General features: G+C 39.4%; 2 protein-coding genes across 2 annotated transcripts in view; one reads left to right on the plus strand and one right to left on the minus strand.

The window, feature by feature from the left end:
* The window catches only part of WDR64 (WD repeat domain 64), a 63170-nt gene extending 62359 nt beyond the window's left edge, over positions 1-811 (minus strand). Inside the window, exon 1 of the mRNA XM_064648699.1 lies at positions 695-811. The gene's annotated coding sequence lies outside the window, so the exon portion shown is untranslated. The remainder of the gene's footprint in view (positions 1-694) is intronic.
* On the plus strand, positions 368-22879 carry OPN3 (opsin 3). Its single transcript, XM_064648702.1, has 4 exons — positions 368-774; positions 15560-15879; positions 16998-17249; positions 20317-22879. Exons 1-4 carry the CDS (start codon positions 423-425, stop codon positions 20578-20580), a joined length of 1188 nt encoding a protein of 395 aa, XP_064504772.1. The 5' UTR covers positions 368-422; the 3' UTR covers positions 20581-22879.

Below are 22879 nucleotides of genomic sequence, written 5' to 3' on the forward strand. Positions count from 1 at the left end.
TCACCTGTGAGCACTGCAGGGGAGCCCCTGAGAAGAAACTATTGCCATAACAGGAATTTTCATTGGCAGAACATCTGGAGAAGCAGCCTGAATACCCCTTCTGGGAGCTGGGCACAGAGGTCTGCTTCAACGCGGCTTCCCTGAGGAAATCGCTGCCGATGGCAGCCGTAACGAGGCAAACAGCACAGAGGTTTTTTAAGGAAGAGGAGAGGACAGACATCCCGATCACGACCAACCTGCTCACCTCGGTGGGAGAACGAGACGAGGCATTGGTACAGAACGAGCCATACAGGGCCGGCGAGGGCGAAGCCACCCGAGGGCGCGCCCTCCGTGGGCGTGGAGGGGGCGTGGACTCCCCCTCCTGCCCGGAGCTGCGGTCTGCGATGGTGCTGGAAGCCGGAGGGTAGGCTTAGCCGCCAGCCATGCCCTCGGGGAACGGCACGGGCTCCACCAGCCGCCCGGAGCCCGCAGCGGCCGAGCAGGAGGTGCCGGGCGAGCGGCCGCTCTTCAGCGCCGGCACCTACGAGCTGCTGGCGCTGCTGGTCGCCACCATCGGCATGCTGGGCTTGTGCAACAACTTGCTGGTCCTGGTGCTCTACTACAAGTTCAAGCGGCTCCGCACGCCCACCAACCTCTTCCTCGTCAACATCAGCCTCAGCGACCTGCTGGTGTCGGTCTTCGGCGTGAGCCTTACCTTCATGTCCTGCCTGAGGAGCCGCTGGGTGTGGGACGCCGCCGGCTGCGTCTGGGACGGCTTCAGCAGCAGCCTCTTCGGTGGGTGATGGAACCGCGGTCGCCGCCTGTTCCTCGCTGTCCCGCTGGGTCTCTCCTTGTCTGTGTGTACCGGGGCTTCTGCGCCCCGTCCCCGCTTCCCAACTGTGCGCAGCTGTTTCCAACCGCCCCGTCCCTCTCCCCACCTGCCCCCACCCGTCACTTCCCACCGCCCCAAACCGTCGCCTCCCGCCCTGCTTCCCCAGGAGACGCCGTGTCCATCGCAGCTCCGTCCCGGGGAGTTTCTTCCAGCAGCCGCCCTGCGGGGCAGGAGCTGGCGCGATCCTGCTCCTGGCTGGGAGAGCAGGGGACCGGCGGGCGGCTGTGGCCGGGGCTGGGGCACGGCAGAGATTTGGTAAGAAGATCGATAGTGCAGAGGAAAACGATCCCGAGCAAAAAGTGAATTCTTCGAGAATCAATTTCTCGGCCTCCCGCCCTTGCCGTTGTGACGGGACGCTTTGGGGGAAAGGACAGCAGCGTTGTTAGGAGGGGTCTCGAGTTGACCGAGTGTCGTGCAGAGTTCATGAGCATAAACGGTTGTAATTTATAGGAGGAAGCGCTGCAGTCTGTGGATAGCACGTATGACTCTGGGTGTAGAGTCAGCAGCGTCCCGCCTCGGTGGAACAGGTGGAAAGCTGGCTGCGCCCGCTGGCAGTGCTCCTCGGCAGCCCTCCCAGTGTCCGGACTTGTTTGTCTAAAGCTACGCAGCGTGCCTTGAATTTCCTTATCCATGTGTGAAATTCGGGTACTATCTTTCAGTAATAACGATGTCACCGCTGGGCTTCGAGAAACCACTGATTCTCGTGAAATTTTAGCTCTGCAGAAGGAATACTTACACTATTTTCATTTTCAAAACCTATAAGCTCTTCACTGGTTTCCTTCCTGAAATCCATACATACCATTTGCAGAAGTCTGTGGAAGAGTAGGTTGCCGTCCAGCTATGCACATGCAGTCTGTTTAAAGGAATATGGCTTTGTTTTTACCAGTAAAGAATACTGCAAAAGAGTAGGGTTGTGTTTCTAATGGTGAAAGCAAATGTTTGGCTAATCAGGAACTAAATCTAAAGCTCCTATCAGATACATATTTTTCTGGGAGAGGTGCATAAATTAGGGATGGATCACAGTGCACCTATGCAATATGTATGCACTGAAAATTGCTATAATAAGGCACATTAAAGTCTTCAGTAAGCTTTATAGTTTTCCTGCATACATCACCTTTGTTTCACGTGGCACTGTAGTCTGCCTTTGATGGGCTACTGAGAGGAAGGTGCATCATTCATCATGATTGATTTGACTGCTTCTGCATAGTGCAGCAAAATTCTTACGTCTGGGAAGTTACGGTGGATGCAGGATGTAATTAACCATTTGTGCAAGGTTTGGTACCAGATGATTTCTGCAGTGCACAGCTCTCAGACATTTGTGTAGCTATTGTTATGGGGGAAAGTGGTAGACAACCTTGCTAGTGAAAGTCTGCCTACATCACTCAGCCTGTTCAAATACTGGAGAAACTCAAGTGTCTGCCAACCAGATTCTGCCAGGCAGCTGAACGTTAAGCTTACACAGGAGATGTAAAGTACAGTTCTGTTCCTATCTTTGTCTCTTATGTATTATACTTACTATTTTTGATGAAGTCATTTTGCATACATGTTCAAAAAATAAGATACACAGCAGGGTTAGTGTTAAAAGCTAGACTGTAATAATCTTGCACCATCTTCCAAAATAGAAGAAATAGAAACAATGAAGTATATAAATTCACAGGCAAATTGTTTGACCACATGTGATTTTTAATTTCTGTTTATTTTGGGGTGTGCTACATAATTTGTAATTATAAATATATTCAGTGTTGATGCTTTCCTGCACCCCTTTATTTAATAAATTTGTTCCCAAAAAAATGTAGACAAATTCATGGGCCTTGTCTAGAGAGTAGTCAAGTTAGCATCAGCGGTTTGCAAAATTACATCTTCCTGTGGTTGGTCACGTTACGTTCCTCTTCCATAACGTGTTTCAGTGGGATTTTTTTTTATTATTATTAGAAAAGTGTGTGTTTGTGTGTAGTTGCTCACATGGAAATGGAGAGTAAATGCATGACTTAGTGTTCAGGAATGATGTCTGAATTTACTTTTTTCAGCTGCCATGTAAAGGAATAGAAAATATTCAACTTGGGTATTATAATTGGATGCTAACCTGATAAATTGGTCTAATCTTAACCCTTGCTTTTGTACATAGTATTATTTTCATATTCTCATCTGGAAATAGAAAGATTGTTCTTTTCTGGTTTTGAAGATAGTGGTTTCCTACCTGCATAGGAGAGCAGGGGCATGTCAATGATGAGGAAAAAAAAATGATGCCCTGCAGGTAGCATCACACTGTGTTGGCCATCTGGACTATTGCCACCACAGCTTCTATTTTCATTTTGTAATGTGTCTATGAAAAGAGTGGTAATTTGCAGGCTTTTTGGTTTGTTTGTCTTTAGTGGGTTTTGTTGTTGTTTGGGGTCTGTTGTTTTTTTGTGGTTTGGTTTTTTGGTTTGGGGGGTTTTTTTGGTGTTGTTTTTTTTTTTTCCTGGTGGTGATGAAGATACTTTTTGAGGATTTCATTCAGCGTATCCAGGTATTATGTTTAGAAATATACTTCTGCTGTATATAACAGCCAAAGTCACCTATTATCTTGAGGTGATGGTGGTGGGGAAAGTAATGTAATGGAAGTCTTGCCATGTGTATTACCTAGCAGTGCTTCTTAAAGCATAACACTCCCCCAGGAACTTTTGGGAATAAAAGTACATTCATTGATCAGAAGACATACAAAATTGACAGCTTTTAAAAGAGAAGGTCTCATTAATTTAGCAGAATAGTTACAGCTTTGCAGTGCTCAGTTGCTCAGTAAGCAGAATGACCTAATAAAGATGTTTCTAGAATAAAGTGGTGGTAGCTCTGATACAATGAATATGGAGTCTATTAAATCAAAATGGATCGTATGAAGTTACTTTAGTGCTGTGGATATCTCCTGAGATTGGACCCAGTCCAGCTCATTTTTCATGAGATAACCAAAACCTATTTATTTACAGCTATGCAATTTCATTCTTGGGTGTGATCTTGGATGTTGCTATATGAGCTTTCTTTGCCAGCCTTCCAGATCCAAAGGCTGTTCAGTCTTAAGTTTAAATAAGAGAAGCTTCATGCACTTTTCTTTCTTGGAAGAACAACCCCCAAGCCCCAATACTTGGTGCAAGTTGACCTCTGTATTTGTTTACCTATAAATTAGGGGTTCTCCTGACAGTAAACAAGTTTGAGACAAATTGTTAAATCTTTAAAAAAAAAAAAGAGATTTTCACTTTAAATTCTGAGTTAATTCTCAAGAAATTTTAAAAACGAGGTTCTTTCTAATTACTGCAGTTAATCAGGAATAACTTTGAAAATCATGGTCATGCAGCTTTTTTAAATTTCCACAGGTGTTTTTACAAGAGTTTGGCTCATACTGTTTTGAAAGTCAAGATCAAGATATTTCAGTGTTCTTCCTAAGGATATCAATATGATTAAATATATAGGTGTCATTTATGCTTAAAAGGAACTGATAGCATCTGTACGTTCAGAAACCTTTGTTACAAAATAATAGCAAATTTTTTTTCCTCCTCACAGCAGCAAGAAGGGCCCTCTCTACAGTTCTCCTAATAATTTTGGATTGGAGAATCTGAAAATTTCCTTTGTAAGAAGGAAATTTTACCAGGCAGTTGGAGGCATGTGAGATCCAGAAGTTAGCCACTGTAAGCAGATGTTCATGGTCTGAAACTTTAAAGCTGGGAAGATGGCAGCAGAACTACAGATTATCTGTCTAGGAATAAATGGCTGGATTTTGTGTTCTGCATTATCATAACTTTATCATGAGACAAGCCCATATAGTAACATCTGCTTTTTGAGTTGCATTGTACAGCTCAAAACTTGATGTTTGTGCTACTGGCTACTTTTTCTGGGGCTTGAAAGGTTTTCATTGAGCCTTTAGAATGTGCAGAGATCTGCTTTCTACAGTGCAAAACTGATCATTTTGAATACTGAACATCTGTCATTATCACATAAGTAATAATCCCTATTTTCTTTACTCATTAGAGTCTGAAGTCAAGATACAGTTTAGGCTATGAGAAGGGCTTTTTTCTTGCTATTACAAAGCCATTCTTATCACCTCATATACTAGTGTGGGGAAAATGACATAAATGATTAACTGACAAGTCTTAGTGTAAGCTTTGATGACGTAGTTGTCTGTTTTAGACAGTAATCCTCACTTAATTTTGTTATACTGAGTTCCAGGGCTTTTTTTGTAACAGGTGATGTATCCTGATGTAATACGATGGCTGCTTCAATTAAGTGATGTATTTATACCATGAGGGTCACCTTTCTGTGGGGTTGTGCAGTCAACTTTAATGCCGGTCCCACTGAATCTGCCACCCTCTCCTTATGTAAAAAGCTTTTAACTTTTTCCTAGTCCATGGTCAACCACGCTGTAAGTACTGGAGATCTGTGTAATCTCTTTATCTGATTTAGTAATACAACTCCTACCTGGGAGGTTTGCTGTCTATCATCGAGAACATAGGGATCTGGGTATAATTTGTGAAGGAGATACTTCTTGATGTGCATCTGCTGACTTCTCACTGACAAGTTTGGTTTTTTTTTAATGACTGTGATTGTCAGAATTTGATATGCGCAAGAGAAATTTGTGTCCTGCCCACCCCCAGGCAGTGGATGTGTGCTTTAATGCCTTCTGTACATAGGAATAGTCCCTGAGGTAAGGTAGTCTGATCGTGTGGAACATACTCGCATACCTCTCAAGCATAAATCACTTCAGCTGCAAGTAATGGCAGCTAAGCCATCTGCCAGGAGTGGTGTTCTAACACTGTCTGATAAGTTTAATTGTGCAAAGGAAGAAAGGAGTAAAAAGACTGGTTGATAACAGGAGTGGTCTTGAGGAACACGTTTATTTGAGGCAATCTCTTGACAGAAGATTGCACAGTAAGGGTGTACTCTGGGGTGGGGTTTTTATTGTTAAACCTTGTTTGTAATTGAAAGGCTAATGTTTCTGAAGTGTGATTAGAGACCTCTATCTTTTCTAACTGTAAGCTGTTCCTGTAAGGGTAAAAAAACACTGCCAGCTTTTAATGTCAAATTAATTAAAAGTATTATGTCCTTTCTGGACAAGTCGCTGTTGGTATATAGCAGGTAGATCTTGATGAGCTATCAAGTAAATGTTGATATCCAGGTGTATACTCCATTCCAACAATGTGAACTGGAGGATGCAAAAAATCGTAAGTAGTTTTACGGAATATATTTTCCTCTAAAGAGCTGCTCTGTGTACAGCTGAGGTTCTTTTATTTATTTGTTTTAAGGCAAGCCCTTACACATTACCCTCCCCCTGCCTTGGAAAAATACTGAAATGAGAGAGTGTCCTGTGTACCTGCCTTCAGTTACAGTCTATTTTAAACCAAAGCAAAAACATTTATCTGTATATAATTATTAGCTACTTCATCTAAGGCTTTCTCTGCACAGTGACAGAACAATGTCCTGTGCCATCCTCCTGCATTTACCAATGTATGTTGTATGCCCTGATTTAATCTCACTAAAAGCATTTTCTGTGGTTGCTCAGCAGATGGTTTTAGGATCTTGTGTTACGGATAGATGGAGACTCAATCAGCATGCTTTCAGCTGTACCAATTTTTTCTTTTTTTTTTTTTTTTTTTAAAGTGAATAAATCACTTGCAGGATTGAATCTGGAAGAGGTGATTATTTCCTTGTAGTTTTATCGGACAGGTGCATATAAAATATACTTGAAGTCTGTTATGCCTATGAGAAGTGATTTTTCACCTACCTAGATTTGAATGCAGATGTTAAAATTGGTTGAAAAATTAGAAGTGATTCATAGCTGGCACGGAAAACATATTGTAACATCTAATTGCTGAATTCAAATAGACTGGTTATATATTTTGTAATACAAAATTACAGAGTGCAATAGCAGCTTGTCTTACCATGGACAGGAAGTTGCTTCTCTAAACTGCTGCTGTCTAGCTTTTCAAATGTGAAGAAGGTGAGGATGGATTGCAGAAGAGTGGCTTTCTGATTAGATATGCAAAATAGTAATTCAGCACTTGGATGTAGGTCAAGGATTAATTGATAGAGAAAATAATATGTCTTTTGATAGAAGCCATGGTCTGTCTCAGAGTTGCATCTTATTTGCCATGTTATGCTGCAGTTGTTCTGTAAAGATTCAGGAATATGTATCTTATACTACCTCTGTCCAAATTACAAGTCATATTTGGGGGAGTGGTGGGGCAATATGGCAAACCATGAAAATAAGTTGTATATCGCATGGAGAGGGGAAAAGCAGTTGTGGTTGTTAGAACTTGTTGAAACTAACACTTAGTTCTAAAGGCACTGCAATATTTTTTGTTCTAATTAAGGATTATAAAGTCAGAATATACACATATTATGGGACAATGCACTGCAGCTCAGATGTGTGTTGCAGTCTTCTTCGTGATGACCTGCACTGTGTAGCTTGAAGTATAAATGATGTATCCAGAATAATATGACTCCTGGAAAAACCTAGAATACAGAAGAAATAATTATCATATATGATACATAATCAAATCTTCACTACCTGCAGAATTTTTGTGGGAAACCAATAGAAGGTGGCAAAAATGAGAATTTTCTTTCAAAAAAATCCAGCCAACAAGAGATGGGTTATCACTCGTCCCTGATTCAGAGTGGCTGGCTAGTGGAGAAGAGGAGGAGTTGCGATGTAGAAATTTCATGCTAATGGCTTAAACAAGACACTTCAGTTTTGCTACATTTAACTGCAGCTTAAATGGCAATGACCCCATTTGTGCTAGGGTAATTGCCTAGGCTTAAATCAGAAAGACTGATTTGCTAGTGGAGTAAATCAACCCTCACAATCTTGGGCCTCAGCCTTAAATCAAAGTACATAGATCTCCACTACCTCAAGATCCCCTAAGCATAACAAAATTTGTTTCAGATAAAAGCTAAAAATCAGTTTGAAATGCATATTTTTGCTAAGAGGGGACTAATATCCAAACAATAATCATAATGGCATTCTGTAACATTTTTTTTTAATCAGCATATATTCCATCAAAATAAAATATGCAACTCACTCAGAATGAAATCTAAATAAGTTCTGGAAAAGCTGCCGGGGGAGATGGGGGAGGGGGACAGGGAGGGAAGTAAAATTCAGTGCTTTTTTTCTGCAGTAGACCACAGAAACTGAATCATACATGGAAAATGGAACCACATACATGCAATAATTGTATATGAGATAGCTGAAAGCAGTGTGAGAACATGCATGATGTGAGTATGTAGTGGGCTAAAAAAGGAAGGTTCTTGCAGGTAAGAACTGCTGTTCAGGTATATGGCATTATGCAAAGCACTGCATTTCTGTGGGACAGCACCAGAAGCCTTGCTTGCACCTGTGGGCTCTTGGGAAATCTCTGCCAAATTTGACTTAAGTAACGCTGTTGTGTTCTGTGGTTACAATGGGCAGCGTTATCTGGTGTTTGCTGGATGACCCAAACTGATTCAATGTATTGGAGGGGGCATGGGGTAGAGGAGAGAAAGGATGGAAGATGAACTCCTCTTTAGCTTATAATGTCTTGAAACAAAAGATTCATGGTTGCTTCACAGGGGTGGTAATAGGCCAATTTATTGAATGGGCTGGTATCAGAAAGTGGCATGTAGGAGTAGTGACAGATATCCCAATCGACATATGTACTAGATGCTTAAGTTTTATTATTTCTGAATGAATGGACTGTATTCCCACTTTTATGGTAGCTGTGACTTGAAACCTTTATGGTCATGGATTTGCCTTTCAATTTGATTTCTGAGCGTGCAAAGTAAAGCATTACTTGTACTTGGTACTGCCATGTGTTTATACTTGCTAATGCCATGTATTTCCGTCCTTTCCCACCAAAATGTGTGATATGAAATAATATGTTCATAGGCAGCAGAATTGAAAAAAACAAAAACCAAAGATGGAGGAATATAGAGGATGAGACAGGGTTATGTGTGTAAGAGATTGGATGGGAATGGCTCTGAAAACAGCCTTTAGAGAATCTCTGAGAGAGTGACAAGTATTCTACTTACATGGCATTTTTTTGGTGTGTATGTGCTCTAGGTAACACTATGTGTAGGGTTCCTGCCATATCAGATAAAACACTGGGGAGTTTTAGCCTACTGCTTGAGTTGAAAAGCATCAGGTCGGCACTGTGGGGGAATTGTGGCTGGCCAGGTGTGTTACATACCTGAAGAATATTCCATCTGCTTATCATGTGGAATACCCAGAACCTAGCCTTGCAAAAAGGTGATGCATACTAGAGTGTCACATATGAAAGAGATCCTGAAGTCTGCTAAGTTAGCCAGCATAAAGCTAGATACCAGATGCATGCAACAATTCATCATGAGATAATGTTGAGGATAACACATAACCACCACCTTCTCCCTCCTCCCCTGCATCAGAGACCGTCAACCTCATAGGATATGGAATCTCATGAATTGCTTAATTTTATAGCATGAATATTAGGGATAATTACCACAGCATTGCCAAGTACATGCTTGTCAGCCTTTGTGCTTTATTTAGCATAGGACTAGTTTAAGGATACTTAAACTTGTTCTTTAGTGTTAAATTCCTAAGATTGTTTTGAAGCTTGACATCACAGCCAGAGTCAACATGGAGAAATCAATGTTAAGAATTAATCCATACTGGGGGGAAAAAAATGTATTTTGCTCCATGAAATCCATAACAAGAAGGTTGTATTTTTCACTACTTTTAATAAGTTGTTTTCAGCACTTGTCTGTGGTGTGGAATTCCGGTTGCTAATACAAATCAAACCCTTGTGCTTACTTCTGTTTTAACCTGAATTAGCTAACTCAGGTTAGTGCTATGAATTTATTATTTTTTTTACACTAGAAGCAAGCTTTCAACTTTCTTTGCAATTTTTGATCTGAATATACAATATATGACTGGAAGTAGAGAAATTAATAACGTACCACTAGTGCTCAAGTTTGCCTAGAAGTTCAATGAGTAGACAAGAGAAGGGTATAGCAAATAAGACCATTTTTCCTCTAATGAGAATATGAATGTCGTCCAAACTAAATGAGCATCTTTATGTAGACTTGCACAGAATTTGAAAATCAAGGTGTCTACAGGTGTATGTTGTCCCTAGTTGCTTTTAAATATAGGTTATGCCAAGAAGGCTTATTGAACACTGAAAAAACAAAGAATCTTTTAATGCCCACCACAGATAACTTCATCTCAATAAGACGTACATTTGAAATATGATGCGTTTGGTGGATCTGATGGGTTTAATAGATTTATCCAAACCACAGATGACCAGTGCTTTTGATTGCTTTGTACACAGTCCTGCATTTAAGCTCCATAACTGCAGTCATTTAACAATTCTCTCCATCTTTCTTGACACAAACATTGGGAAAAATCCAAAATTGATAATGGATGAAGTTCTTATGTACAGAGGCTCCATTGATGTTTAATAAGAATTTTACTTGAATGAAGGCTTCAGGATTCACTCATGAACTCTTTGCAGTGAAACATTATATTCAGCCTTCTCTATAGCTTCATTTACATTCAATGGGAAAATTTGGGACAACAAGAAAATGTGCACTACATCTAATGAAACTATGATGCAAAGATGAATTTTTTTGTATGTTTCAAGCTTTAGCTGTCTACCTGAAACCACTCTTACATTTCTTTTAGTTATATGGTAGAACAGAGCACATCCATCTAGGGGATTAACTTTAAAAGAAAATTAGAAAAAAGTAGAAATTAGTTTGATAAAGCAGCTTTGGCTTCAAGGGTAAACTGATAAACATGTATGTTGTAAGCTTATCTGATAGCTATTACTGATTCAGAAACTATTTTCTTTAAAGATGAAAAATCCGATTAAAGACTGATTTCTAGACCTCTGCAAGTAAGTCTGCTAGGGGTAGGAAATTTTTAGAAGCAGGTCCTTTAAGAAATGAGCTCTTGAATCCATTTGTGGGTGACTTCAAAATGGAACATCTTCTTTCTGAACTGTGCATCTAGATAGGTCTTGTGGGAAGCTCTGGTTTACTTCATGAAAGCTGAGACTTTATTTGTAGGTTTAACAATTACTCCATAGCTGCATCTTTAGATGTTGTGTTTGTTGGATGTCTTGTTATTGTCATTAATAGGTTAAAAGAGCAGATTTAATAGAATCCTATATTACCATGGGGAAACAAGTAACTAAGTTAAAATAATCTCAAAAGGAACTGAAACTCTTTCACTTGTTAATCATAACTAAGAGTTATAAAGTTCCAGCAGTACTGTCTAGGATGTTGAATATATCATAAATGTGCTTGAAAGCATCCCTTAACATCAGAGCTAGTCTCCAATTGCATTAAATTCACCTCCCAAAATATTTAAATTCACCCTTCCTCACTTCTTGTTCAATTGTAATTTCCTCATTTGAGAAGAAATTTTTCATCTTTGCGATCATTGCAGCAGAGGTATGGGTAATTTCCCAAATAAGATACAAGTAACTGATTAAATATATATATATATAATTTCTTCTTTTGATTATGCAGAAGCTTGGTTGGAACCTGACAGTGCTATTAGCATATAGAAAAAAACCTGCAGAATGCCAACTCTGCATGTTGCCCACTGACTGTGGCACATTGAGTTTGAACAGACTTTTTCAAAATTTATGCCTCTGTGAGTGTTACTGGTTCGTATCACTTACATGTGGAGGTGACAGGCATATTCTAGCTCTTGCTACTTAGAGCTGTACCTTGGGCATTTTGCAGCTTCAGAATAGAATTTGTTGACGCGAAGTGCACACAGAGAATAGCCCAAATTCCCAAACTCAAATAACATACATGATATTCAGGCATTGCTGCAGATCATTCACAGATACGACAGTCAGTTAATGCTTTTATGGTCTATCCATGAGGCTGTTCTGGCTACATGAACTCATCTGTGCTGCTTCTTTCTCAAAGTTTTGGTTCAAAATATCAAATGCGCTTTGGTTGCCTGTTGACACATAGTGCAGAAGATGCATGATGGGGGGGGAATTCAAATTATTTTCTATTCTAGTCTTGCCTTTGCCTGTATTAAAATCCTATTAAAAAACAAGAACCTCCCCTGCCATTGTGTATGAAACTGGGTCTTATTATCTACTCACTTTTAGTGGAACAAAAGCTGCTAAGAAATTTTGACAGTTTTTAATGATTTTTTTTACAAGCTGGAAAACTGTTGCCAAGAATTACAATCATTGTTGTAATAAATACAGGAGCTCCCCAGTTTGTGGTATAACTGAGAGCTGTGCAGCTGCTTTTATTTTTAGGGCTTAAATAACTTGTGGTAATAATCTTTAAATTGCACAGACTTTACACAGTAAAGTCAAAGTCAGTTTTATCTTTTACAGATTTTTGCAAGCTTTGTTTCTTTTTGAAAAAAAGGTGTCAAATCATACAGTACACTAATAAAGATATTCATAGAATCATAGAATACCAGGTTGGAAGGGACCTCAAGGATCATCTGTTTCAACCATTCCTGACAAAAGCATGGTCTAAACAGAATGGCCCAGCACCCTGTCCAGCTAAATTTTAGAAGTGTCCAATGGCAGAGAATGCACCACTTCCCTGGGGAGATTATTTCAATGGCTTGCTCTTTTCATTATGGAAATTTTTCCTCTTTTCATCAGTCAGAATCTCCTCAGGATTTTCTTTGCTTCCTAGAAAAAATCCCCTGGCCATTTAAAAACATATTTACTTCGGTGTGATGCACACTCACAAGATCTAGTCTACCTGTTGAACACTGAAATTTTATTTTCTTAAAAATTCATTTGTTTTATAGCCCCCTGTAGAAGTAACAAGAACAAGAAAACCCAAATAACTCTTAAACATCATTATCTACAGCACTCTCCACCAGAATCAATGTGTGTTTCCTCCTAGTTATGGACTTTTGTCTTTCTAATACGTGTTTTAAAACTCATCTCCTTGGGGCAGATGTCGGTATTCCTGTTCTTACAGCTATTTCTGCATGTCATCTACCACAATTAAAAAGGCAGTCATGGCTCTACAGCACACAAGGAGCTTTTTTTTTTGAGTGAAATTCCCTACATTTTTTTCTCATCCTCTAAAGATATTTTGTTTCCAATTTCTATTTATATGATTAAATACTTCAACCTCTACTCTTACTGCTATGACCTTGTTACAGCAGAGAACCTACATCAAAGAGGAATTTACTGTAGTATGTCGTGACCTGCATTTCTTACCTCATGTCTGCGTTCTTGCAGACGCTTCTTGAATACCAACAGAACAGGGATTTGCATTTTGATGCATACTGTCCAACAGGCTTTCCAAGGTCCTGTTTACAGTTCAGGGAGGAAAATTCAATTATGCCTTTAAAGAGCAGTGGTTTCAGACTAAAAAGGGGCTTGATATAAAGCTGTTCAAAGATCTATGTGCACTTACTGATTTTTAGAGATATTCAGCATCTAGTGCCTTCCCTGAGAATGTCAAGGACTGAGTAAATTATTGCTTCTGAACACCTGTACTTTCAGCCAAGTGTGTGTGCTTTTAATTACTTTGTCATGGCTAGAATTCAGTGCTTGTATAAAAATGCATGGGGAAATATTAGAAGTACACAGGGGCATTGAATGCAATTGTAGGGAGAAAGAAGATGGTAAAGAGCAAGAGGTTAATTTTGGAATTCTGACTCATCATTCTGAGGAGCTGTGCTTCCTCTCCACTGATCACAGACGTGAAGCCTCAGTACGCCATGTAAGCAAACTGGGAGCCTATAGTTGAGTGATGTGAATTTTCCTCCATAAACATGTCTGTGGATGATTTTCATAACTGTTAGGTAAAATTTTCTAATTCCTAATCTTTGGGCAAGAGAAATAGGAGGGGAACTTCTTGCTTTATCTTGTGTTTAGAAAGTAAACTGCGTTTGATTGTATAAAGCATCTACTGAACCAGTATAAGTGTAGAATAGTAACTATAAAATTCTGTGGTTATTTTCTAATGGCTGCTAGTATTTTGCTTAGTTCCACATTCTTCAGTATATTTTCAGCATGTTAGGTCCCACAAAAGGTCATGAAAGACTACTTTTCAATTTCATTTAAAAAAGAGCACAAACCAAATCAAACCTTAAGTCTTTTGGAAACTGTCTAGTCAACATTTACTAGGCCATGAAAATAAAATTCTACAACAATAATTTGTACAAGAAAAAGCTATACAAAACTAACTGTGAAAGGTTACTGCATGGCCAACAATAGCAACTTTTTGAGATGAAGATTTAAGGACAATTAGCAAAAAAGTACATATTAAAAAATAATTTTGAAGAGATCTATGACAAGAATGTGGCACTACTTATTTCAGAGTGGAAAATCCTTTGTGTTAATCAAGAAAACTTGCTAAACTCATCACTTTTAAAAAGGAGTCCTTTAATACTTGCAGGATAAGTAACTTTCTTAGAGATTTTGGAGCATATCCTACTGTGAGATACTTGGTTAATAATGCACTGGTTTTGCTGTTAAATACATTGACATAGAGGCTATGTTGCTCTAGATTTTGTTACTCTTGGTTGCCTTCCAGAATCCATATCCCTGGTCCTTTTGTGCTACTGTTAATTTGTCTTCAATTAATGCTTATCCTTTTTTTCAAAGTGAGATCAGGTATTTGTGATATCCTTTGAAGGTTTCTGCTAAGTTATGGTTATTCTCTCTTTGGTAGTGAAATCTGCACAGTTAGCCTTCTTACAGCTGTATGCGTGCACGTTATGGCAAATATGAATGTGATTTCTGTTGTAGCATGTTAACAATTGTTTGAATTGGACAGAAAAGGAAGAGGGTGGATAAATAAATGGAGACTGATACTTTTATGAAAGTGGCAAGATAGGAAAGGACACTCAAAATAACCAAATGGCTTTCAGCTGTGACACCTTCAGCAACATAACACTTTGCTTTCCTGATTGTTTTTTTGGAATGCAAAGACTTCTAGGATATCTTGAAATAAGTTAGAATTCTTCTAGTCATCTTGTTCACATTGTGACCCTGAGATTAGCTCAGTTGTTGGAGCATGGTGCTAAAAACATCAAGTTCATGGGTTCAATCCCTAGGGGCTATTCACTTTAAGAGTTTGACTCGATAATCCTAATGGGTCCCTTCTAACTCAGAATATTCTGTGATTCTGTGATTAAAGGTGTACATCTATGCTTTCAGTTGTTGAAGGCTTTCTTTGATTTCATTCTCAACCCTGAATTCACTGTTTTTAACAGATTTTGTTATTGCTGATTACCTCAATTTTATATGGTAGCTATTTCTTTTAAAAACCCAAAACAACAATGAAAAAAGCCCTCCAAACCCAGCAAAAATAGAAACCACAAGCCCCAAAGAAGTGCACAAGAACAACAAATCCTACAACAATTGCCAGCAGAAAAAACCCCAAACCTTGGACCATGAAACCTCACTTAAGTAATGTTTAAGAAGAAGTATTAGCTTGGTCTCTTTTTTCTTATCCTTCTTCTTGGCCATTGGACATCAGGATCAGATGTCAGCTTCCTACTCTAAGTAGTTTTGAAGTTGGTGATGCTGTTTGACCTAGTGGTTAGTGAGTATTGGGGTGTCACCCAAAAATCTTATTGGTGCTAGATTCATAATATGAGCTAGCTAATTTTGAGTTAAACTGCTAGCAAAGGAAACATCTATCATTTGCAATATTTGTGAACTATTTAATTGATTTTCTTTATTTTTTTTACAGGAATTGTTTCAATTATGACTCTCACTGTTCTTGCCTATGAACGCTACATTCGCGTAGTCCATGCAAAAGTGATTGACTTCTCTTGGTCTTGGCGGGCTATCACATACATCTGGCTGTACTCATTAGCCTGGACTGGAGCACCTCTTTTGGGCTGGAACAGATACACACTGGAAATTCATGGACTAGGTTGCTCAGTGGACTGGAAGTCAAAAGACCCAAATGATACCTCCTTTGTACTCCTTTTTTTCCTTGGCTGTCTAGTAGTGCCTGTTGGCATCATGGCCTATTGCTATGGCCATATTCTATATGCAGTAAGAATGGTAAGTTAGTACAAGTAAGATTTCTCTTAATGTAATATTTTCACTGAAAAAAATTTAAAGCTGTATATTAAGCTAGGATCCGAGCCAAATTTGCACTTTCACTTCCTATTCAAACTTCTGAATGTTTAATCTATGTTCATCTATACCAGGCACCACTAAAAAGGATGTAGGATTGGTGGAGAACCAACTTAGACCTATCAAGGTCTATTTGTTGTGTAGTTTTACTGGAGGGAAGGTTAGGGAACTGCTTATGCTCACTAATCCATATCAGATCCTCACTTGAAAACAGGGAAAAAGTAAACTCTGTTTGCAGTTCTTCTGATTCATGAATTCTCTCTCCTCCTCATCACTCTTGAGAAGATAACCCTGTGAAACCCTTCCAAGTGGAGATGAAGCCCTGTTAAAACAGTTTTCCACGTTAAGGCAACGCCTTTTAATTCAGTACAGATCCTTAGTATCAGAAAGTGTTATTGATTCATATTCTGTGGTAATTAGTCTGGACCCATTCTGGTTTGCGGTCAACAATATTGGCACCACTGATAACTTATGGAAAATGCTCACATACATATCCCATCTTTTCCTCATTTTATGACTCACTCAGATAGTTCTGGTAATCTGCTGCCTAGTATTTTGCTTTAGCAATTTTATAATTTTAGGGTAACAAAGTGGTAGAGCAGTACAGGGAAATCTTTTATGAAATTTTCTTTTCTCTAAAGACTTCTGATGACACAGATTTACAGCATTGTCTAACTAGTCAGACACTAAAGGACCACTAAATATAAACTGAACTGGCTAATGCCAGTGGATGAGGGCAAGTTATTTTTCTAAAATACTTGCAATGATAACTGCAGCGTGTTTTGTTACATCACTGGGTTTATTATTTTCTAGTAGATTTGCTATTCTATTTTTCCTCAGATTGTATTTTTACACTTAATAGTAAGTCTGGGAAACATGATGTAAACTTCCAGAAGAATTGTGGTTCACAAGATAAGGTGTATAGTGTCTGTGCCTAAAACTAAATTAGTGAATGAGTTACTTATAAATAAGTGTAGAACTATTCAGTTTCCAGTAAAACATAGAGCTATTTTACCTTACCATTTTATCTTTTTCTTCTACAGCTTCGCAGTGTAGAAGATTTCCAGAGTGTTCAAGTGATCAAACTTCTAAAATATGAAAAGAAAGTGGCTAAAATGTGTTTCTTGATGATCTCCACGTTCCTTATTTGTTGGATGCCCTATGCAGTGGTCTCCCTCCTGATAACATACGGATATAGCAACCTTGTAACTCCAACTGTAGCTATCATCCCATCTTTCTTTGCCAAGTCAAGCACTGCTTATAATCCAGTCATCTATATCTTCATGAGTAGAAAGGTAGGTAAATTAAAGATTTTCTTTTTTGAATGATTAGTAGCCAATATCATAGTTGTGGAGCTTAGATCTAATATACTTTAATCTGAAAAGCTTAAATTTTTCAAAAAGTTGAACAGCTAGGATAAAAGGTGACAGTCTAGTAGAATTAAAATACCTGATGATGCTTAAAGTACCACCGGATTAGAAATTGGGTTTGCTCATATGTGAATTGAGACATTAAACTCCCACGGAAGAGATGGGAAAGAGTGTCAGAATTTAAGTGTCTAGTTTTGACAGTTTACCCATGAAATGGATTACAACTGGAAGAGCTCATATGAATTGCTCCCATACCACAACAGAACTCCATCAGAGAAAATTCAGAATATCTGTTGTCTGTGTTTTTAGGAAGAAAAAAACTTGCCTCTGACTTTTACATTGTGGCAACACAAGGACTGAACAACTCAGCATAGTATTTCAAATACTACACCAGACCTTCACAGCACTCAAAGCCAGAATCTCATGTGGATGGCAGTTAAATGTTTTTTGGAGACAAATTACGTTAAGAAGACATACTTATCTATGTGAAGAAAGTTTTTATTTTTTTCTGCTTCTGTAGTCTTCATTACAAAAAGTAGACTGCTGAGTTAATGGTAACTAGCTCATTTCAGTGCTTTACAGAGTAAAGAGAGCATGTATTTGGAGTTATTAGAGGCATGCCAAATAGATGGAAACTAGAAAACCATACATTGTTCTGTAAATCATTGTAACTGTGAAGATAACCACTGATTGCAGCTAAGTGGTGTCGGTGAATTTATTTAGACATTAACATACTTCACCATAACCAAGAACACTAACTTAGTCAGTGTTTCAACAATAACTTGGTGTATTAATACTAACACTAACTAGTGTAACATGCACATTGTAAACTTCTGAGACCATAGAGTTAAAGATACCTGGAGTTTGGTATCACTTGGCAAAGGGTAAAAACTCATGAATTATTGCTAGAAGGATTTTCCTGAGTTTTCCTTATCTGTTAGTTCATTATAGAGATGAGAATTTTCTGTGATTTCCTACATTGGTTTGCGTTTGCCAGCCAGCAGTCTGGGCCAGCCAGCAGTCTGTAGGGATGAGGCAGCAAAGTCAGTGGGTCCAATCAGCTAGGTGGGCAGCCAAGCAAAAGCTGCCATGCAGCTCAGGTCAGGACCAGGTTAAGAGTGAGTTTAAATGCTTTTCTGAGTAAAGGCAGGAGGCCCTCGATGTGGTATCTTTCAGTTCTTCCCCAACAGATCATTTCACAGCAGGCTGATCCATGGTTACACAGCTGCACAATACCAGAGCTGGCCTGGATATGGAGAGCTCACAACAGTCGTGTTCAAAAAGACTGTTTTTCAACATGGTGTTTTCTTTAATACACTGATTCTGTACCTAGATGTCAGAATCTAGTTTATCTGAAAAACAGTTTGTAGGTTCTGATACCCAGAAGCAAATCAAACTGGTACCAGGCACAATGCCAGTAAAGACATAGCCAGGATAAGAATCAATCATCTGAACACGCTTGTTGGAGATGTGTTGTGAAGTGTTTCTCACTCGCCTCTAATTCCAGATTAGGACCAAAATGATGATATTTTTTGCTTATTTTTTTGTGTTATTTTGCCCTCAGAAGGGCAAAATAATTAAATAACTAAACCCAGTTCTCTGTAATATCCTTCCTTTATCTGACCTGTTCTAAAATGCTTACGCTCTCTCACTTCATTGGTACTCAGAGGTAGAACACTTTCTCTGAGGTCTTCAAGGCCTCCACACGACCATTTTCATGCGCCAGTTCAGCTCTCTCTGTCATCTTGTAATTGGCTAGGTCCCCTTCCCAATGGGACCTATGGCCTCCCCCGTGTCAGAGTAGGATTAATTTTCTATAACTAAACCTTATTCCAAACTGGCATGTTGGAGAGCTTCTTGCATAATAGCTGGGCAAGCAGAGTCACTGGCCATGCAGGATAATACAGAATAATCCTTAACACAGCTAAATGGAAGGCTGTTGAAAAAAGATATCCTACTCCCTTTTCAGAAAAAAGATGGGTTGTTTTCCGGTTGTTTTCCGGCACTCCCCGCTGTTTTTTACTTGTGGGTTTTTTTGTTGTTGTTGTTTTGGGTTTGTTTGGTGTTTTGGTTGGTTGTATGAAGTCCTCTTTCTATGTTCCAGGCAAGTGTTGTTATGGGTTATTAAAAGAAGAGGTTGCCCACTTATTTCTTGTAAAATTAGAGAATTTCCTCAAAGGATCATATTTGAGCTTTAAAAGTGTGCAGATATGGATCTACTGAATGAGTGCATCCTTTAACCTCTATACCTGGATCTTAGTTTTGTTGAAGGGGAGACCATAACTGGACAATTAAAACAGCTCTACTACTGGAATTATCATTCTATATATCCGCGTGAGCTTTCACTGAATGCCTTGCGTTATTTCGTCACAAGGTAGAACAGACTTCCTGTACCACCGGTAGCTTCTAGTCTGCTTCTGTTCCTTCCGTATTCAATGGATGCATTTTACTTCTGTGTTACTGACCATTGAAATTTGATTTTACATCTGTGACATTCAATGCTTTTGATGCAATTCCAGACCCTGGAGTTATTTTAAGGTAAAGGTAGAAAACATCACTTTGTATCCCCTTCCTCCCCTTGTTCCTTCCCTCTGCATCCTCCTGGGAAGTGTTTCAGAGATTATTCTTTCCCTGCTAGATAAAATGTGTGATTTTTGAATGTGGGAACAATACCAGTAGCACATTTTCAAGCCTAGTTCTCGTGTCCTTTGCAGATTGTGGATTGTAGATTCTGTGGCTGGTAAAATATTAAATTGCATTTCAGTGCCCTCTACTGGCTTGGTGATCCTATTCAGCTCTGGTGTAGAGAAAAAAGTAGCTGCTAAAAAGCCACCATGTTTGTTACAGCACTGCAACTAACTGAGAACAAGGTGGAAAATATGCAGAAATCTGTTATTTTGAGTCATTTACTGTATTGTGCCCTTCACTGGATCGTACATGATAGTGAATGCTGATGGAGTTGTAACTTCATTCTATTTATTCTCTCTTGCAGTTTCGCCGATGCCTTTTGCAACTCCTGTGCTTTCGCCTGATGAGATTCCAGAGGACCATGAAAGAAACACCAGCAACAGGGAATGACAAACCAATACGACCAATAGTTATGTCTCAGAAAGCAGGGGACAGGCCAAAGAAGAAAGTGACTTTCAGCTCTTCCTCTATCATTTTTATTATCACCAGTGATGACACTCAGCAAGTAGATGACAGCAGTAAACACAATGAGACAAAACTAAATGTCATCCAAGTAAAGCCACTATAGGGATGAACTGAAAAGACACGAGAATGAGGTGGATTTCAGCCGCTAGACTATTTACATTGGAGACCGGTTTCAGTAGCAGTGTCTGTGGGCTGCCAAAGGAAACTGCATTCTGAAGCTGTGAAATACTGAAGGGGTTCTGCATCTGAAGCTCTGCAAGCAGTTCATTTTTGGTCACAGAACTGAAATCTCTTCCAAAATTGTTGATGGATGTCTTTACTCTGAATTTTCTTAAAGCATATTGTAGGATTGCCTTTCAGAACTTAGTCAGGCTGGAGAAATGCTCTGACAGTAATGTTATAAAATTCAGCAAGGACAACTGCAAAGTCCTGCACTTGGAAAGGAAGAATGATGCTGCAGCACAGCAGGTCAGGCCCTGGCTGCTTGGGGTGAAGCTCTGTGGGAAAAGGATGTGGAGTCCTGTTGCTTAATGAGTAGAGTATAAGCCTGCAGTGCACCCTGGTAGCAAAGAAGGGTACCAGCATCCCAGGCTGTACTGACAGGACTGGAGTCAGTAGTCTGAAGTGATTATGACCTCAACTCAGCCCTCTTAAGACCACATCTAGATACTGCATCCAGTTTTGGGACCCCAGTACAAGAAAGGCATCTGTAAACGGGTGGATTCAGTGGAACCACCTACCAAGATTGTCGAAGGATTGTAGTACTTGGCCTCTGAGGCGAGGCTGAGGGAGTTGCACTTGACCAGTCTGGAGGTGAAACATCTTCAGGGGAACCCAACAGCAGCCTTCCAATAGAGATGGGGAGTTTTTCAATAAGATGGAGCCAGGTTCTCCAGGGTGACTTACAGTGGAAAGATCACAGACAACGAATTTGAACTGAGAGAACTGGATGGGATGTAAGAAAAAGCCTTTTCACCCCAAGGACAGCCAAGCAGTGGAACAAGTCAGACAAGAAATTTCCTGAGGTTCCTTTGAGCTTCAGTTATCCCACTGATCCCTGAACTGCCAGTGCATAGAGTTATCAAGGAAGAATAAAGAAGGTGTGAAGTTGACTGCACTTTAGTTGGCCTGAATTGGTGCTTTGCAGATTGGGGGGTGGGAATGAGTGGAATTATGGGTAAACCAGAAGCTTCCAGAAAGCTGTCCATCTGTAGAGAACAAGCCATTCTTTTGGTGCTACCTGGTAGTCCCTGGGTTACACAGTGAAGAAGATCATGCAAATTAAAGCACTAATGAAGAAAGGTCAGTGAGAAGGGAAAATTGAAGGTTTTTTTGTTACAATTTGCACTTTATGGATTTTTATCTTGCATCCACTTTTCACATGGACCATGAGCATCATCCGGTATTAATTCTGAACCTGTAATGGTTCAGCACAAGTAATGGTTAGGGGAGAGCAGGGTGACTTTTGCCTAAGTTGCAGTGTGAGTAATGATTGTCTTGCTTGGAGCTCAGTGAACAGAACAGATAGATTTTTTTTTTTCTACCCTCACCTTTCTAAGTGTTCCTGGTACAAAATGACAATAGGATTGTGCCCCAAAAATGGTTTCCTGTCAGTATTGGAGAACTAATTTTGAATTATGGCAGTGAGGTCTTTACCACATCTGCTGCAACTGTGTAATTTCTCTGCCTCACCCTGCTAAATGGGCAGTGCGGATCTGCAACATGCAGCTTTTCCACCTCTGTGAAAGCTGAGGAAAAAAAGCAATTAAGAAACTGCTTGCATCCCCTGGAGGCAAATCTTCTGAGGGTTATAAAGGGAACATTCTGAATAACTGTTGGCACTGTAGCCACTGGTCCTACAGTCAAGAATAAAACTTCAAAATCTAGATGCATTCAGCTAGTTCCTGAGGGCAGGGAGTGACCACAACTCAGAACAAGTGACTGACTTGTCATGCGTGTGCCTGTGCTTTTGAAGGGGCAAATTTGTTGTATGTGCACCCCTCTAGAGCTTTGGCACTGGTAAACTGGCTCTGTGTCATATTTAAAAGTGCATTTGGAATCCACTCTGGTTTCTAGATTAAATAATATAATCTGAGAGAAAACAGATGATAAATGCTTGTCTTTGTTTCTTTCATATTCATAATTTTTTTTTGCTACAAATGCATAGACAAATGTTTTTACCATGTCAAAGATCCGCCCTTACTAAAACATGTTCATTACAATGTCAATAACTATATTTTCAGCCAGTGATCACTGCATATCTATGCATATTTATATTTACAAACAGTAAATATGTACATTACCATTCCATGGTTCCATCCTTGTAACAAAACTTCTGCTATTTTAGTGTTTTCTGTATATTGAACCTTCAGTGAGTGATTAAATGAACCTTATTTCCATCA

This window comes from Pseudopipra pipra, chromosome 3 (genome assembly GCF_036250125.1).
Source record: "Pseudopipra pipra isolate bDixPip1 chromosome 3, bDixPip1.hap1, whole genome shotgun sequence".
NCBI classification, from domain to species: domain Eukaryota; kingdom Metazoa; phylum Chordata; class Aves; order Passeriformes; family Pipridae; genus Pseudopipra; species Pseudopipra pipra.

Excerpts from the sequence above, each read along its gene's own strand:
- OPN3 (XM_064648702.1), top strand. The coding sequence starts at position 423 with ATGCCCTCGGGGAACGGCACGGGCTCCACCAGCCGCCCGGAGCCCGCA. Across the intron at positions 775-15,559 it reads CTTCAGCAGCAGCCTCTTCG|GAATTGTTTCAATTATGACT; the intron begins GTGGGTGATGGA and ends TTTTTTTTACAG. Across the intron at positions 15,880-16,997 it reads TTCTATATGCAGTAAGAATG|CTTCGCAGTGTAGAAGATTT; the intron begins GTAAGTTAGTAC and ends TTTCTTCTACAG.